Source organism: Ochotona princeps, chromosome 24 (genome assembly GCF_030435755.1).
Source record: "Ochotona princeps isolate mOchPri1 chromosome 24, mOchPri1.hap1, whole genome shotgun sequence".
Classification (NCBI taxonomy): Eukaryota; Metazoa; Chordata; class Mammalia; order Lagomorpha; family Ochotonidae; genus Ochotona; species Ochotona princeps.
Window position 1 is genome coordinate 4,392,723 of NC_080855.1, and position 17,323 is coordinate 4,410,045.

At 54.2% G+C, this 17,323-nt stretch overlaps 1 protein-coding gene across 1 annotated transcript; it reads left to right on the forward strand.

Annotated features, from left to right (window-relative positions):
• The first annotated feature begins 471 nt into the window (after positions 1-471).
• On the forward strand, positions 472-9,256 carry NPTX2 (neuronal pentraxin 2). Its single transcript, XM_058680306.1, has 5 exons — positions 472-919; positions 2,387-2,603; positions 6,115-6,359; positions 7,818-7,997; positions 8,799-9,256. The coding sequence occupies exons 1-5, from the start codon at positions 494-496 to the stop codon at positions 9,024-9,026; spliced, it is 1,296 nt and encodes a 431-aa protein (XP_058536289.1). The 5' UTR covers positions 472-493; the 3' UTR covers positions 9,027-9,256.
• The last annotated feature ends 8,067 nt before the right edge of the window (positions 9,257-17,323 follow it).

Genomic DNA, 17,323 nt, shown 5'->3' on the forward strand with positions numbered 1-17,323 from the left:
GGCCTCGCGCGCCGGAAGCCCGCAGCCGCCCCCGGGAGCGGGGGGCTCAGCTTCTCCTCAGCCTGTGACGCCCGCGTCTTCGGTGGGGGTCTGAGGGGCGCTCGGGCACGGTCGGCCCAGGATCCTGAGGGGCATCGAGGTCGTCGTTTCACCTCAGCTCTCCGCACCCCCCCTCTATTTCTTTTGGCATGGGGTGCGGGAACTCCCAGGACCCTCGCCTCAGCCCTCAGGGTCCGGCCCACGCGCCCGCCCGGCCGCCTCGCGCTCTGTGAGAATCTCCCCGCCCCGCCCACCTCGCGTGACGCGCGCTCGGCTCAGCCAATGAGAGCTCGCGGCGCGCGCCCCACGCGCCAGCGCCCCCGCCCCTTGGTTAAGAAAGGGCGCGCGGGCCGGGCCGGGCCAGAGCGCCGCGCGGGACTGAAGCTGCGGTTCTCGGTCGACAGGCGGCACCCGTCCCGTCGTCCACGCGGCTGCGGTGCCTTCGACGGCGGCAATGCTGGCTCTCTTGGCCGCTGGAGTAGCGCTCGCCGTGGCTGCCCGGGCCCAGGACAACCCGGTGCCCGGCAGCCGTTTCGTGTGCACCGCGCTGCCCGCAGAGGCGGCGCGTGCCGGCTGCCCGCTGCCCGCCATGCCCATGCAGGGAGGCGCGCTGAGCCCCGAAGAGGAGCTGCGGGCCGCCGTGCTGCAACTGAGAGAGACCGTCGTGCAGCAGAAGGAGACGCTGGGCGCTCAGCGCGAGGCCATCCGCGAGCTCACGAGCAAGCTGGCCCGCTGCGAGGGGCTGGCGGGCGCCAAGGGCCGGGGCGCGGCGGCCGCGGGCAAGGACACCATGGGCGACTTGCCGCGGGACCCCGGTCACGTCGTGGAGCAGCTCAGTCGCTCGCTGCAGACCCTCAAGGACCGACTGGAGAGCCTCGAGGTGGCGGCGCTGGCGGGAGCCCGCGGGGCGTGGGTGGTCGGGATGGGGGGCCGGGGAGGATGGCACCTGGAGGGGGCGCTCCCGGGTTGGGGGACAAGGGCCCCGGGCTGGTTCCTCATCCGCGAGGTGGGCTGGCTGGTGGGGTTCGGTTTGGTTGGCGTCGCACCCGGCTCCGGTCCCTGCTGGGAGGAAGGGGCTCGTGAGCCCTCCCAGGGCGCGCCGGGACTGCCCAGGGCACCTGAGCTCCCGAGGTCCCGCCCGGCCAACCTTGACCCCCAAGCCGGGCAGGGACTATCCGGGGAGCGGGCAGTCTCTTTTGCTCTTGGAAAACTCAGGGTGTGGGCGAGCGGTGCGGGACCGCTCGGGCCTGGGGTTTCCTTTGGTGAGTGGGGTCGGGCTGGCGTGGCGGAGCCGGGAGGACCGCGCCGAGGAAGCCCGGTGCACTTCAAAGACGGTCGCCTCTGCCTTCGCAGCCCTTTGAGGCGCTCGGCCCGGCTCTTTGGGGGAAGGCGACCTGATTCTGTTCTCTCCGGAAAAATGTGTTCCGTCTGGAAGTTTGAGCTGTCTACAGTTAATTATCGGCTTTGCTTTCCACCCCGAGGAAGTGTGGGCATGTTACTTAGCGCTCATCAGAATCCCTGACCGTAGAACGAGGTTTGAATTACAGGTGGTCCTTACTGCTCTGTTTTTTCGGGGTTCTGTGTGTGTGTGTGTGTTTGACTAAATGCTGCGTTTCCGGCGTCTGTGTATCCTCGAGTTGTTGTGATTTCTGACCATGACTATAGCTGGAGCGTTTTACCATGAGCACCTGAGTTAGTTTTAACCCTTGATGGCGTGAAAGCACGTTCCATGACCTGCCTGGACAGAGAGAAGAGGGACAGATAGCCTGGGCAGGAAGAGCCTGCGGTGCCGGCGTGGGGGCCGAGGAATAAGGGAAATAAGGGGGAGGAAAGACACATGGTCACGGATTTGAGAAGAATCGGGAGGTGGGGACACGGCAGCAGCGTTTTAACCATTTCCGGAACTGAGAGATGTTTCCTGTCATTCTCTAGTGACACCTGTGCGGGCGTCTTCCCCGCCTGGCGCCACGTTGGGTCCTGGTTGCTGTTTGCACGTCCAGATAGCCTTGATGGACTCTTTAGGAAAGAATCCCTGCTGTGTTTTGCTCCTTTTCTGAGGTCCCGTTCTGGATGTTAAGCTTTTACTATTTGAGTCAAAGGAGGTAAAACGACCTTTTGGGAGAGGGGAGAATGATTTTTGCAAGTTTCAGATAGTACAGCCCAGTCATTGTCTGTGGATTGCCTTGATGCGTACCCCCCAGGAAAGGCACTGTGATACGCTGCCCACTTTGTGCCAGTGGTAGGGTTTAATGCCCAAGTGTTGGAAGCTTCAGGTCGCCATTTCTGTTCAGCCCGTCTGAACACCTCCCCTCTTCTCTGCCCCCTGTCCCTTTCCCTATACCCGCAGCACCAGCTCCGGGCGAACGTGTCCAGCGGCGGGCTTCCTGGTGACTTCCGCGAGGTGCTCCAGCTGCGGCTCGGTGACCTGGAGAAGCAGCTGCTGCGCAAGGTGGCGGAGCTGGAGGACGAGAAGTCCCTGCTGCACAACGAGACGTCTGCCCACCGGCAGAAGACTGAGAGCGCCCTGAACGCGCTGCTGCAGAGGGTGGCTGAGCTGGAGCGAGGTAGCTGCGGCCGCATCACCTCTGTCTCCATTTGGGAGGGGCCTGGGGTTCCTCATTCGGGGTGGGGAGTGGGGAGACCCAAGGTGTCAGTTTTTGGGTAAGCATGGTGGGGGGTGGTTAGCCTGAAAATGACTGCTAATGGACATCTGGGAGTTAGCCCTGGCCCTGGTGACAGTTCCATGGAAAACTAAATGAACTTGGGGCTGGCTGGGGTCAGCAGGTTGGCCTCTGACCTGCCCTCTGAACTGGCCTTTGCAGAGGATGCTGTGCGTCTTTGTCACCTGCTCACAGCGGGGCTGGGTCAGGGAGCAGGGACATGTTTCTCCCACAGGAACTGGGGAGGTGGCATCCCGGGTCCTAGGGAATTGTATGACGTTATCAACCTTCAGATGGCTGGGGGCCAGGCGGGCATAGCATTACAATCTCCCGAGCTGCACTCCCCGGCAATTTCTAATCACCTGGTTTTATGAACAGAGAGGGACAGATGTTCACCAGCAGAATGTTCAGTGATTCTCGGATGACCTTGGCAGGAGGACTCATCCCATGGGTCGCAGGCTGTCTCCATCCCTTTACTGCTCTCTTCTCCAGAGAAGTCCATCCTTTTCTTCCCCGCCCTTCTGTGTAAAGGGTATGTGTGGCTTTCCTGGCAGAACCGGTGTTTTGATTTTCCAAAACAGCCTGCTCTCTGCCCCGCCTATGCTGCGGGTGATGTCAGGAGACTTGTCGCCTCTCCAGGGTCTTCTCTGAAGGCAGAGCAGCCGCCGCTGAGCCCAAGAGGGACGGCCGTGTGAAGTCCCAGGGCCCCTTGGCACAGCTGCAGCTGCATGGAGAGGCCCTTCAGGGCTGTGGGATGGACATGCTGCTGCCCAAGATTCAGAATTGGGAAGTGGTGGCTGTGGGGGTGAGAAGCAGAGCGGGCTTTTCCAAAGGCCTCAGGGGCCATGTGCCTCCCTGGACACAGTGAAGTCTCCTTAGGTAGAGCAGACATCTCTGGCACCCATTTCACAGGCGAGAGAAGGAATGTCACTTGGGAGCCATGGGAAGGGACACCACCCTGTAGATGCCACACTGGGACCGACCCTCCCTTCCGCACCAGAAGCAGGCCCAGCCGGCCTGAGTCCATCATCCAACTAAAAGATTTCACTAAAAGCTCTTGGAGCTTGCCTAGCCCTGCGGGAAGCTCAGCCAGAGACCAGGTCCTAGGCTCTTCATTCATGTGGTATCCTCAGGACTGGCTGGAGAAACAGCTCAGCGTCTCACTCTGCTGGCCCTGCACCTCCTGCCCCCTCAAGCTCACCTGGGACCTCCAGAAACCCGGAGTGTGCTGCCCCAGCTCAGATCTGGGTGAGCCTTCTAGGAGTGTGGGCTTCGCTGACGGGGTTGTGGGAGATTCTGAGTTCTGACCTCTTGGTGACAGCTATGATGGGAGCTGCAAATGCCTAGCCCCTAAAAATGCCAGGAGAGAATAGTGGCAGCTTACTCCTTAGAGGCGCTGAGCTCAGGGGAGGGAGACTCAGCTGTGCTGCAAGGTGGGGGGTGGGAGAGGTTGGAGGCCTCAGGCCGAGGTGCCCTTCCTCCTCCGCCTGTGAAGTGCCCGGATTTCGTACTCTGTATCAGAGCATGAAGCCCTGTAGTAATCCTGTACCTCAGGTCTCAGCTACGGGTGGGGTGGTGCTGAAGTTGAAGGGCTAAGCCATGCCTGCATTCATCTGGTTGGCATGATCGGAGTTGGTGGTTTGTGACCCCAAAAGAGTACTGGAAGCTACAGCATTGGGTAGGGGTGCGGGCCGCAGGCCTGCTGAGCAGAACACCCGCTGGAGCTTAGCAGCCTGTGCCCCAACCCTGTGGAAGGATGCTCGAGGCCTCCCACCCCAGGTCCTAGGGATACTCTGATTTCTCTGTTGTGAGGTTTGCTTGTCTGCATGGGCCTCCGGAAGCTGGGCCAGCTGGCCAAGTGCAGCATGAACTGAGTGCTGACACTAGAGGCCTGAGCCGCCTCTCTTCTTGGCCCCGGGCTGTCCGCACCCCACCTACTCTCCTTAGCCTTGTCTACCACCTGCAGTTTCTGATTTATTGGTCAGGACTTTTAATTCCTTAATTGGTTTTAACTCAGTTTCTTCTGAATGTCCTGGGCTGTTTTTAGTTAAATAAAGGGCACCTGCTTTCAGGGTGTGGGCCCCTCCCCATGGCCCCCCAGGCTCTCCCAGCTGTAATTACGCCTGTCTGCTGCCACCAGCTAACTTTATTACCTACACACAGTCTCATGAAATTGGTGAGCCAGCCCACCTGCACAGAGCGCCATTTCTCTTTTATTAGATAACGATACCTGCGTTAAGACCGTGCTCATATGCCTCATCAGGATCCAGTGAGCTTGCGTGAGTCAGATTATTTCTCTGAGCCACAGCACCCCAACTGGGCAACCGGGGAGCGGGGCTTTCTGGTCCTCTCATTTTCCCTTTCACCAATGAGGAGTCAGCCCCGGCCTTTGCTGTGGCCTGGCAGGTATGGGTGGCCTGGAGCCTGCTGCTGTCTACTGCTGGTCTAGAGAGGTCAGGAGGGAGGTCTGGCAGGTGCCCTCAGCAGGTGCAGTCTGACCTTGGAGGATCCCTGTGTTACTCTGATACAAACTGAGTTTAGGGGCGCATGATGGAGGGAGGTTTATCTGTCTGCTCCTGCTCCATGGAGCAGGTGAAGCAGGGGCTGGTCCAGTGCCTTGTGGTCAAGAAACTCCATCTTCTCTTGGATTGTGAGGGGCAAGTCAGAAGCAGACCGTTCATGTCAGTTTAGACCAAAAAGCCATGGCTGGGTTGCAGTCTGGGAGCTGGCCCTGTTGGCTGAGTGAGAAGTGTGAGAAGTGACGTGGATTTACCCTGCAGGCAGACAAGTTCCTATCCAGGGCCAGCTCCCTGCACAACCATTCTTCCCCGCCTGTGCCCGGTGAGTTCCAGACCCTTCCTTGACCAATGAAGCCTGTGGGGGGCAAACTGGAGTTTTTAAGCAACTAGACAAGGCCTGCACCCTCCATCGCTTTCTTACGCTTTCTTGTTGGACCTGACAGTGAACATAGGAAATGTTTGGTCCCTGGAATTGTTTCCTGGGTTTGAAGGGGCCCGTTTCCCTGTCCTAAAAGGCAGAGCTGAGTTCTCTAGCATGCCCAGTGGATGGTCCACAAGGTATTGCTGGAACTGTCCTTTCCTGGGCCTCCTTGGGGCCCTTGTTCTGTGTGGAGGTTTTGCCTGTGGGTCTTCTCAGACACTTCCTTGCTCTGTAGGCCTTCGCTCCATCCTCTGCACCTTGGTAGCAGGTGTCAGGACATGGCCTTCACTCATTCCTTACTACTGATTCCAAGTCTGTCTCTCCTACCAGGGGTTAAGTTTCCTCTCTGAACTGAACAATGCGCTGCGTGGGGGAGTCGTCCAGCCCTTGGGAGGACTGCCCGAGCCGGGGGCCCAGTGAGCTGTGCTGGTGCGAGTGCTCTGACTCCCCGGCGGCCTGTCTCCTCTCTGTCCAGGCAACAGTGCGTTTAAGTCACCGGACGCGTTCAAAGTGTCCCTCCCCCTCCGCACAAACTACCTGTACGGCAAGATCAAGAAGACACTGCCTGAGCTGTACGCCTTCACCATCTGCCTGTGGCTGCGCTCCAGCGCCTCGCCTGGCATTGGCACCCCGTTCTCATACGCGGTGCCCGGGCAGGCCAATGAGATCGTGCTCATCGAATGGGGCAACAACCCCATTGAGCTGCTCATCAACGACAAGGTGAGAGCTGCTGACCCACCACCTCCCTGTCATGGCCATGTCCAAGGGTATCTGGCAGCTGGGGCAGGCTGAGCTCTCCATAGCCTGCAGAGTGGGGGCTGTGTCCTTGGGGGACAGCATCCCACTGAGTTCCGACAGCATACAGAGCCAACTGCAATTCAAAGGGATCCAAGCCAGTGTGACTGACTGACCAAGTGGGGCAGAGTGTGTGTAGGGGGTCTCTGCCAGGAGGTACAGTGAGAATTCCCAGGGCCCAGGAGGGTTGTTTCTAGAGCCACACTGGTTAAGGTAGCGGGTGACTGCTTCTTGTGTGAGGAAGGTGTTGTCAGGTCAGTTGAGACTAAATCGGTAAAAGATGCCCTTTCAATGTAGGGTTCAGCCAGCCAGCCACTCTTGGCTGATTCGTACAATTGTGTGACCAGTACCATAGCCCCCTCACTTCTCCACTCCCCGCTGACTGCTCCTGCTCAGTAGTCAGCACATGCCCAAGGCCGCAGCTGAGCTGTCCTTTGGACCCCCATCTGGCCTTGCCCTCTCCAGTGGGTGCTCATGAATGTGGTTTCCCAGGGTCTCAGCCTCAGCCTCCCAAGACCCCTGCAGCGGTCCACTTCAGAAGTTTGCCCCTGAAGTCAGGCTGAGCAGGACAGAGAGCATCCTTGAGGCCCACGAGCCCCCGACCCCCCAGGTAGAAGCCCACTTCACTGAACCATCCTGGGCCCAGGTAGTTAAAGTTGCCAGTGCTGCAGTGTGGGCCTGCCCTGCCTTTCCTCTCTCCCTCTAACATCAGCTATTTCCCTGAGCTCAGGATTAATTGTCCTGAACAACACACCGGAACATGGGAGGACCCAGAGGCTTGTTTTCCTCCCAATTTGGATGCCTTGTTAACATTGAATTCCTGGGAGGGAGACTCCAGGTTGCTAGGAGACGGCAGTGACAACAGGGCTGTCTGTCAAGGGCTTGCAGGGCTGTGGGATTCCAAGGTCTTCATCAGCGATTCCAAGGTCTTCCTGCACTTCTCTGTGCACAGTTCGTGCCCTACCCAACATTGCATGTGTGTGTTTGCACGCACACACACAGACTCGCACCCCAGCACACACGTTCATCCCTGAATGCCTCCCTGCAGTTTGGGGGCTCTGCCTGAGGAACCCAGATTGCAGGATTGAAAGTGGCCCAGTGGAGCCCTGGATTCCCCTCAGGTTCTGTGCTCAGGCCTGGGGAGGGAGGCATCCCTGCAGTCTGCCCAGTCTTCAGCTGAGGGATGTGCAGTTTGTGTCGAGGCCCCCACCTCTGAGCGCCTGTCACACACATGGCAGATGGGTGTCACACAGAGCCTGTCACACACATGGCAGATGGGTGTCACACACATGGCAGATGGGTGTCACACAGCAGGGAAGGGGAGCTGGGGCAATGGGAGGAGCAGGGCACGGTAGGACCCCACCTGTGTGTCGTCGCCCACAGGTCGCACAGCTGCCCCTGTTTGTCAGTGACGGCAAATGGCACCACATCTGTGTCACATGGACGACGCGGGATGGCATGTGGGAAGCTTTCCAAGATGGGGAGAAGCTTGGCACCGGGGAGAACCTGGCCCCCTGGCACCCCATCAAGCCAGGGGGTGTCCTAATCCTCGGGCAGGAGCAGGTGCGTATGGGGTGTGCACCGCGGGGAAGGGTCAGACTGTCCACCAGCACTCAGACCCTCATCCCTGTCCACCCTTGCCCTCCTCATCACTGCTGTTGGCCCTCACTCCTGGCCGCTGTGGCCGACACCTTGCTCGGGTGAGCGAGTTCACTGATGGCCCGTTTGGTGCTGAGTTCCTTTGATCTGAGGGGCTAAGATTTGGCATGGTTCCTCATGAGTCCCTGTGCCCTCCTCCAGTGCTTGTGAGTCTCTGTGGTCATCTGGCCTTGCCTGGTACAGCAGTGAGTCGGGATGCCGGGGGTTGGTGTCATCTCAGTCTAGGGTGTCAGCCCTGGAACCGGCCAAGGAGCACCAAAGCATGGTGGCCAGGGTGGATGGTGGGACTAGGGGGGGTTTTAAGGCCGAGGAGAGAGCAAGACCCAGAGGCTGCCCTCCAGGAGCTTGTGTCTGGTGAGAGGACTAGGGGTGCCGATTGGTGGGTCTGGGCAGACGAGGTAGTTGCTGGACAGGCCTGGACGGGCTGTGCTTGAGACTCGCTGATGAAGGCAGTCCGCAGAAGTGGGTGCTCAGGAGTCATGCAACCAGGAGCCCAGTCCTTGCCCCCGGTGAGACTCTGGCCAAGCTTGCTGGCCTCCGTTTCCATGATCTGAGCAAAGTTGTCTCAAGCCTGACATGCCGTGAACCTTCAGAAGTTAAGCTGGGTGGCCAGCAGAGTACACAGGGCCCCATTCACCAGGAGAGTGGAAGGACCCATTGGTTTGTGACCTTGCCTTGATGCAGACTTTCTGTCGCCGTTTCCAGGACACCGTGGGGGGCAGGTTCGACGCCACGCAAGCGTTTGTAGGGGAGCTCAGCCAGTTCAACATATGGGACCGTGTCCTCCGGGCACAGGAAATCATCAACATCGCCAACTGCTCCACCAACATGCCGGGCAACATCATCCCGTGGGTGGACAACAACGTGGACGTGTTCGGGGGCGCCTCCAAGTGGCCCGTGGAGACATGTGAGGAGCGGCTGCTCGACTTGTAGCTGCCTCCCCTCTCTTGCAGGAGTCTGGGGCCTCTGTGCTGTGCCTGTGGGAGACACAGCACCACTCGACCTGCCCAGCTCAACTGCAGGAAGCCTCTTGCCAGCCTGGGTGGCTGTGTGGCCCTTTGTCGCTGCCTCGGCTCCTTCCTAAGGCGTCCATGTCCTAGGGGTTAGTGCCAGAGTCCCCTGGGACAAAGCCCTGAGCTACAGCAGGTGACCTGTTGTGAGAAGCTGGGACCCCTTACGCCCCCTTCAGACACCCTCTGCTTGTGCAGCCTGGCCCTGCCTGCCCTCTCAGATTCTTCGTGTCCCCCCCAGTGTGAGCCTCTGTCAGTCCCCTTTGATGGCTGCAGCCGGCCTGCCGGAGTAGCCATGTGCCCTGTATGCTGGGTGTGTCCCTGCTGTCGCCTGAGCACGCGGCAGTCTGTCCGTGCTCTGTGTGTGTCCAGGGGAGGCTCGAGCCGGCTGAGGCCGAGCTGCCTGGACAAAGCCCGCCTGCCTGGAGACCGGGGGTCTAAGAGCTCCTGGCCGCACCTCCACTCCTCCTCCCAAACTGTGCTTTGACTGACTCATCATTAGGTTTGGCTTTGAGAGGCCTCTCATGTGGTGCCAAAAGTTCAGTTGCAGCTCTTCAAGACAGCCATCCCATGCAGTTCTGGGGACTGGCGTCGCCCAGTGGAAAGGAGCGGCCCGTCCAAAGCCTCCCATTTTGATGTTTTACCACTGTGACGAGTGTGCTAGTTTTTAATTCAGATCTATTCCTGTGAGCCTTTGACTCTACCCATCAGGTATTTTCCCCCAGAACTTTCTAGAAAACAGCAATCACAAATGGAGATCATTTAGCTGATGCTTACCTGGTGACTCTAGGTTGCTGGTTAGACAAGAGGTGGTCACTGATGAAGTGATTAAGTGGGGGAAATTTATAAAGCTAAATATTATATATTTTATTTTTCATACATGTTTGAAGTGCAGATCTGTGGGAATTCCATTTGTAGGACCCAAGTGATGCGTTCATCTGACATTGTGTGACACGCAGGCTCTTCTGACAATGGAGTTTTAATTAAAGCGCATTGGAAGATGCTGTGGTGTGCGTGTCTGCCGGGGCTGGGGCTGTGTAGTCGGAGAACTGCTCTTGTTTGCCAGGACTTGATTGCTGTGTCCTGTGGGCTTGGGAAGCAGGGGATGCTTGCAGGAAGGCGTGGTCCCATCCGTGCTCAGGACCAGGCCCCGGGTGATCCTAGAGGACCTTCGGTGACCTCCAGGCAGGAGGCCATCATCCCAGCACCTCCTTGCCGGCACTCGGTGGAACCCCGTGAAATCCTCCTGACAGCCACCTGAAGGAGCAAATCTGGTTTTCAGAGCAACAGAAGCTGGTTTTGCATCTCACAGCTGATCAAGGGCAGAGCTGGAAGGAAAGCTACTTGCTGAGTCACGCTGAGGGACCTCGTGCTGCTGTGTCCCATCCCCCACACTCCTGGCCGGCTGGTGCCTTAATACGACCAGCTCCACAAAGATTGGGGACCCAGTTCCCTCTGTCCCCTGTTCCCCCAGTACTTTTCCATTGAATCTTTATCTGGGCAGTTGTGCAATACAGCATTTTGTCCCTTGCCAAATAGTGGTGTCAGTCTCATCTTGGTGCTCCCTGGCACAGAGTGACAGATGCAGCCCCTCCTGAGGCTGCTAGAGGGTGGAGCCTTTGGTTCACATGGGCTTCTGGAGCTGGTTTTTCAATGGGGTGAGTTATGCATTGGCAGGAATCAGCATTGGTAGTGCTGGGGTGAGCATGACCTTAAGCTGGATTCTCTGCCCTGGGGCTTTGAAGATTCAGAAGCTTCAGAGCTAGTGGGAGAGCCGTTCCATTTCAGTGCCCTGGGTGAGCAGGATGCCAGCTCTTCCTTCTGCCCTGGAAAGGTGACAAGTCAGTTCCCTTAACGCATGTGTGCTGGAGCGAATCTGGGAATCCAGCGTGTTCTTTATGCCTCCAGTTGCCTATGTCAAGGACACTCGTGGCCTCGCTTTCCCCCTTCAAGATCCTCACCCTTTGCCTGAGGCCAGAAGAGTCCTCCATACAGTGAATTGGGTTCTCCAAGAAAGGTGTCCTCCTGGTTGGTGGAATATTCTGAATGGTTAAAGGTTGTCATGGAAACTGTAGCTGAGTGATCAATGATTAATGAATTGAAAAAGTGATAAAGTGATGCAGCTAAAACAAAGGCAGCATGGGCCCAGATCTCTTCTGGTGGGGAACACAAGCCAGGGTCCTTCACATACACAAGTACTGTAATATCAGCTCTCCTAATATGGAAGGTTCTAGAAAAAAAATACATCTTCCTGTTGACTGCTGGGATTACCGTGTACTCTACCAACAAGTATTTGGGCACCTGCTCTGTGCACTTGTTAGTCACTCTTCTAGACATTGGAGGTTCAATAGTGAATAACATAGCCATATTGCCCTTAAAAGATTATTGCAAAGTCAGATATACAGAGAGAAGGAGAGACAGAGTAGAAGATCTTCCATCCTCTGATTCACTCCCCAAGTGACCGCAATGGCTGAAGCTGAGTCAATCCAAAGCCAGGAGCCTCTTTCAGGTCTCCCATGCGGGTGCAGGGTCCCAAGGCTTTGGGCCTGTCTTGACTGGTTTCCCAGGCCACAAGCAGGGAGCTGGGAGGGAAGCAGGGCTGCCGGGACCTGAATCAGCACCCAAATGGAATCTTGGCACGTGCGAAGCAAGGACTTTAGCCACTAAGTTACTAAGCCAGGCCCTACACTCCCTCCAAAAAAAAAAAAGATGTATTAATTGAGATGCAGTGTCACACACACATCTTCCATGCACTCGTTTACTCCACAATGGTTGTAATGGCCCAAAGCACACTAAGGCTGGGAGCCAGGAATTCCAGTAAATAAAGCCATCATCCATTGATTCCCCAGCCACATTAACAAGTAGCCAAATCAGAATCAGGGATCCAGAACCAGAACCAATCCTCGGACATAGAGTGCCAGCATTGCAGACTTACCCACTGCACCGCAATGCACTCCGCCACAATCCGAGATTCATTTCAGTGGAAACTAGAAAAGCATACAAATAAGAAAAGTACCGGTGATGTGATAGGACATAACTAGGGAATGGCTTTCTGGGGTGACGTGTAAGCTGCATCCCAATGGAAGAGAAGGAGCCGACCTTGGGGTAAACCGAAGAAGGAAGAGCTGAGGGGAAAGCCCTGGGTCGGGCTGAACTTGGAAGTTGCTGAGCAGCAGCAGCTAGCTTCTGGCTCTGTTCACCGCGAAGGGGAGCAGTAGAGGTCACCGAGGGCCTGAGTTCAGATCTTGCTCCAAGTGGGAAGGCTGGTGCTAAGCAGGGGAGTGTGGCAGTTTGGATGAGGGCAGTTGCAGAGCAGTCAGAAGTGGGAGGATCCAGGAAATACTGGACATACAGTTTATCAGGACCTGCTGATACTTAGGACTTGCAGGACAAAAATCAACTGGCAGTGTGAGGTGCTTAAAGCTCAGCGCACTCCCAGCACAGTACACTCAGTCATACCTTAGCCATGTAATCAAACCATCGAAGGTGCAGGATGGGGTCTCATGAACAGCAGGGAGAGAGATGCATCACATACATGGGACCCTCATCAAATTCTCATTGGCATCTGGAGGGCAGAGGACAGCTGATGTAGCTGAAGAAAAGGATGAGCTTGACCAAGAAGGCAGAAAAGCTGTCCTTCAAACGTGAAGACAAAAGTGGGGCTGGTGCCGCAGCTTAGCAAGTTGAGCTTCTGGCTTCAGTTTTCTCCTATAGGCCCTGGATCAAGTCTCAGCTGCTCCACTTCCCATCCAGGCTTGTGGCCTGGGAAAACAGTAGAGGCTGGCCTAAAGCTTTGGGACCCTGCACCCGCATGGGAGACCTGGAAGAAGCTCCGGGCTTCAGACTGGTCCAGTGCTGGCCAAGTGAACCAGTGGATGAAAGAGCTCTTTCTGTATCTCCTGCTCTGTCTGTAACTGCCTTTCAAATAAAAACAATTTTTAAAAAGACAAAAATAAACCAAAATTAATGGACTTCCATTCTAGAAGATCTGCCCTGGCAGGTAGAGCTTTGCCGCAGTAGCAGCTGATAAGTGCTGGGACAGGGAGCAAGTTCTGTTGAACTAGACTTGCAGAAGGCCAGATCCAGGGCAGGGAATGGGTCCAGTGGGGAGGCTGTGGACACCTCTCTGATGAGCATGAGAACCAGGTTTGGGGGCCAGCCTGACTAGGCGGTGGCACACTCCGGCATCAATGTTGGCTGGAGGGTGGAGTCAGCTGGGTTGAGTTAGGCTTCAGTGCCCAGTGATGTATACAAGATCTGAATGGGTTGGAGGGCAATCTGGACCAGTCCACTGCACTTGCTGGCAGGCACAGGAGCCAGAGCTGGGGACTGGCCCAGTGGGGGTTACCGGGGGTTGTTCTGAATGGGCTGCACGTGGGTGTGTGAGCGCTGAGCATGTGATGGGCAGGACTGGACTGGGCTGGGCTGGAGAACCCATTGATTTACAGAGAAAGGAGAGCAGAACAAGTTGATCAACCACCCCAGAGAAGCTGGACAGCAAATTTCTGGGTGAATGTACACTCGGAGGTGGACTATGTCAGCCAGTTAACCTCAAAAGGATTTCCCTCATCCTTGGAGCAGCCACATCAACAGCATTTGAGAACTATTGAAACCACCTGAGCAGAACCCTCAGAAACACTCCACAGCGGGGGCTCTGGGGTGACATGCAGTGACTGTTCCCATCCTGGGGTACTGAAGTGGCTGCGAGGCTGGGCATGGTTTCTCCTGTTCCATCTCCTTCTCCCCCAGATACAGGAAGAAGAAAAAGAAAACGTGTAGACAACGGTCTTGCCCACTTTCCCCTGATCCTTGACCCTTCCCACCCTGATCAACTATGTAAACATCATCAAAAATGAAAAAAATAAAAAATAAAAAATAAAAAGTAAAGATCTTCCCTGCGAGAAATACTAGAGGGAGTCCTCAGACTGAGAAGAAAGGACACTGGAAAGTAACTCCAATCCAGCTGAATAAGAGCAATGGTGGCGGTGACTAGGGGGAAAAGAGAGTATCAATGTAATTTCTGCCTTTAGTGCTCTTCTTATATCTAATCAAAAACAGAAGTACATAAAGCAACAATGATAAATCTGCATTGATGGGCATGGGGCTTTAAAGATGTAATTTGTACGACAATAACAGAACAAGAGTGGGGAGATAATGAAGCCATGCAAAGACAATTTTTGGTTTTTTGGCTTGAATGCACCGTGGTTTCAGTAGCAATGGCAGTTCCTGTTGGCTTTGATCTGTGTCAGCGCTTCCCACAGAAGAGTATTGGACAAATTCTGCCCCATGGTAATTATAAGGCAGCGTAACCGAAAATAAGGACAGGTCCCAAGAGACGCAGCCCCGGACTGGGTGGAGTATGCTATTCTGATGAAATGGGCCTGAAGAAATGGGAGCCATGGAAGGACCCTGCAACTCAGATCTGGAAGGAGTGTGACAAGAAGTTCTACGTCACCTGGCACTGCGTTGTGGGAGAGGAGTTTTTGCTTCTGTCTGGGTAGCAGTGCCACGCGCCCAGCGACCCACACAAAAACACAGACTTCTAGCTGTAGTTCAGATACCTCAGGCCAAGTTATTCAGCCTTGCCAAGAGGTCTCCTCAATCTTTGAACCCATATTGTGATTTTTAAAGAGCATTATTGTGGAGAGACAGACAGAACTCCCATCTGCTGGTTTGTTTCTCAGATGCTACCCAGTGTTGGAGCTGGGCCAGGCCAAAGTCAAGTCTCTACAACTCCATCCAGGTCTCCCTTTGGACAGCAGGGAATCAACTGTTGTTCCTTCCCCAGGGTCTGTATCAGCAGGAAGCTGGAATGGGGAGCTGGAGCCAGGATGCGAACCAAGGAACCCAGATGAGGAACCCAGGCATCACAGTCGGCATCATGACTACCAAGTCATACGCATGCCCTCTTTATTGTCTTCTGTTCTGCATTAGTGTATTGAGGTTGTAAAAAGGTTAACCAAACAATGTGCATTTGTATTTGGTTTCTAGTCCATGATTCTCTCTGCCTCGTGCTTTTTTCCCCCTCCCAATCCAGTTTTTAACTAATAATAAAATCTGTGTGGGAAAGAAATATCTGTAGGAGGGGGAAAAAGCAAATTTTTTTGGTAGTACTATAATTAATTTGGTATTAATCTGAGCTAGATGGCAATACATGAAGATGTTAAAGAGTAATGCCCATTCATCCAGTAAGAAAATGTCTCAAAACTGCCTTAAAAGAAACAGAGGAATTAACACACCACTACCAAATAGCCATTTAACATCACAGAAGGCAGCCTTGGAGGAGGAATAAAGAGGCAAATGAAGCATGGAAGATACACAGAAAGCCTCACCTCACCAGTAATTACACTAAATGTAAACGTGTTAAGTACTCCGGTGAAAAGGCAGATTTTGGAAGAGAAGATTTTCTAAGTGCTCCAGTTGTGTGCTGCTTATGAATGACACCCCTTGGATGCAAACATGCAGATAGATTGGAAGCGAAAAGGGGGAAAGTGTATCATGCAATTAAAGTGATTACACTAAGATCAAGCAAAATATCGCTTAAAGACTAAAACATTGACTGTGGATGGTGGGAAAGACAATAGCTCTCTCAACAATGTGAGAGATAGATAGGCTTTGGTTTGTGAAATGTTTAGGCTTTGGTTTATGAAATCATGTTTAGGTGTTTAACCGAATTCTGGAACGTGGGGCCTTGCACTCTGCCCTGTGAACTCTTTTGTGAATGAGTGTCACATGAATTCCTTTGGAGAGGATGTCATTGGCGTGATGGAGAAAAATGAGTTGCCTGTAAAAACAGTGTACAATGGTGAAGTTGTGGATAGCCAGGTGGAGGGCACACCAGCTGATAGGCTGTGAACAGTAGGCGCTGAGCAGAACACAGCACACACTAATCGGATCTGTAATAGCAAGACGTTAGCCAGTTGTTGAAAGACAGGGTCATTCTGAGGTACTGGGCTTAGCAGCCATGCCTTAAAAACACAGTATCCGCTGCGAGGTCCATTCGTTCTGCTGAGGCTGAAGAGAAGGTTAACTGAGAAGACGTGGAAATAATGAACATTTGCCTGAACAGGTTTTGGAGAATGGATTTCTGTCCTTGAAGTCCCGCTTTAACTTGCACTGGGATGCATTGAACTCTTGTCTGTAGGATCCCCCCTTAATCCCCCCAATCCAACGTATAACCGCAAAGACGATTTCTTGTTCACGTGTGAGTCACTGGGACAGCGCTTCCAGGTCCACTCCGAGCTATTGCAGGGTGGTGAGCACTTCCCACCGCTCCGAAGGCCACAGGGAGTGGCTGACCTCAGCCTTGGTGGTGGCTCACAGACCAGGCATAATGACGAGGGTATAATTATACAGGGGAGCTGCACACAAGAAGCAAGTCTGTGACGTCCGTCCAGAACTGCACATCTTCTGTCTGCTGGATTTCCTTGGTTTTCTCACAGAAGCACAGGGCAAATTTGCCAGTTGTCTTACTTCCCTCTGCAAAACAGTCCTGCCCTTGGTGGCTGTCAGTGCAAATATTCACACACACATCTTCAAACCCTGTTCAAGCAGAAATAAATCACTGGTGGCTAGACTTTGCCTTGTCACTCATCATCACACACAAGTGGCCGTGTCCTCGGGGGACATAACTCAGGCCGACCCTGGCTTGCTCACTCTCTGTGCTAAAGGGGGCAGCCCAGATGACAGAGGGTCTTTAACTCAGTGTAAGACGTTGGCCTTGCAAGAAGCATCACATCTTCTTTCTTCAAAGAATATTTCATGGTGACACATCCTGGATACAAGTGACAAGGAGACTTACATATGCAAAGTTGAAATCATGATCAGTCACTCAGTGTAAGAAATACAACGAGTCAAAAAAAAAAAAAAAAAAAAAAAAAAAGAAATACAACGAGTCCTCAAAGCATTCATGGGGAGCGAACATTATCTTTTCATCCCATCTTCCAGGAGCTTTATAAACATTTTTGTTTTTAAAATATTTTAATTAGTTCTTAACAGGTTCAATATAGTTAGTAGATTTTCATGAATTTTTGAAGTAATTATGTATTTATTTATTCAGTGCCTCTTGTGTATGGGTGTTGTTCTAGGTACTTGGCTGACATCAAAGAACAAAAGGAAAAAATAGCCCAGTGTTCTGGATGTAGCATTTTGGGGGGAGGGGAAGATTGAAATTAGCCACCGTGCAACTAAGACAGAACTTCAGAAAGTCTGTGAAAAAAA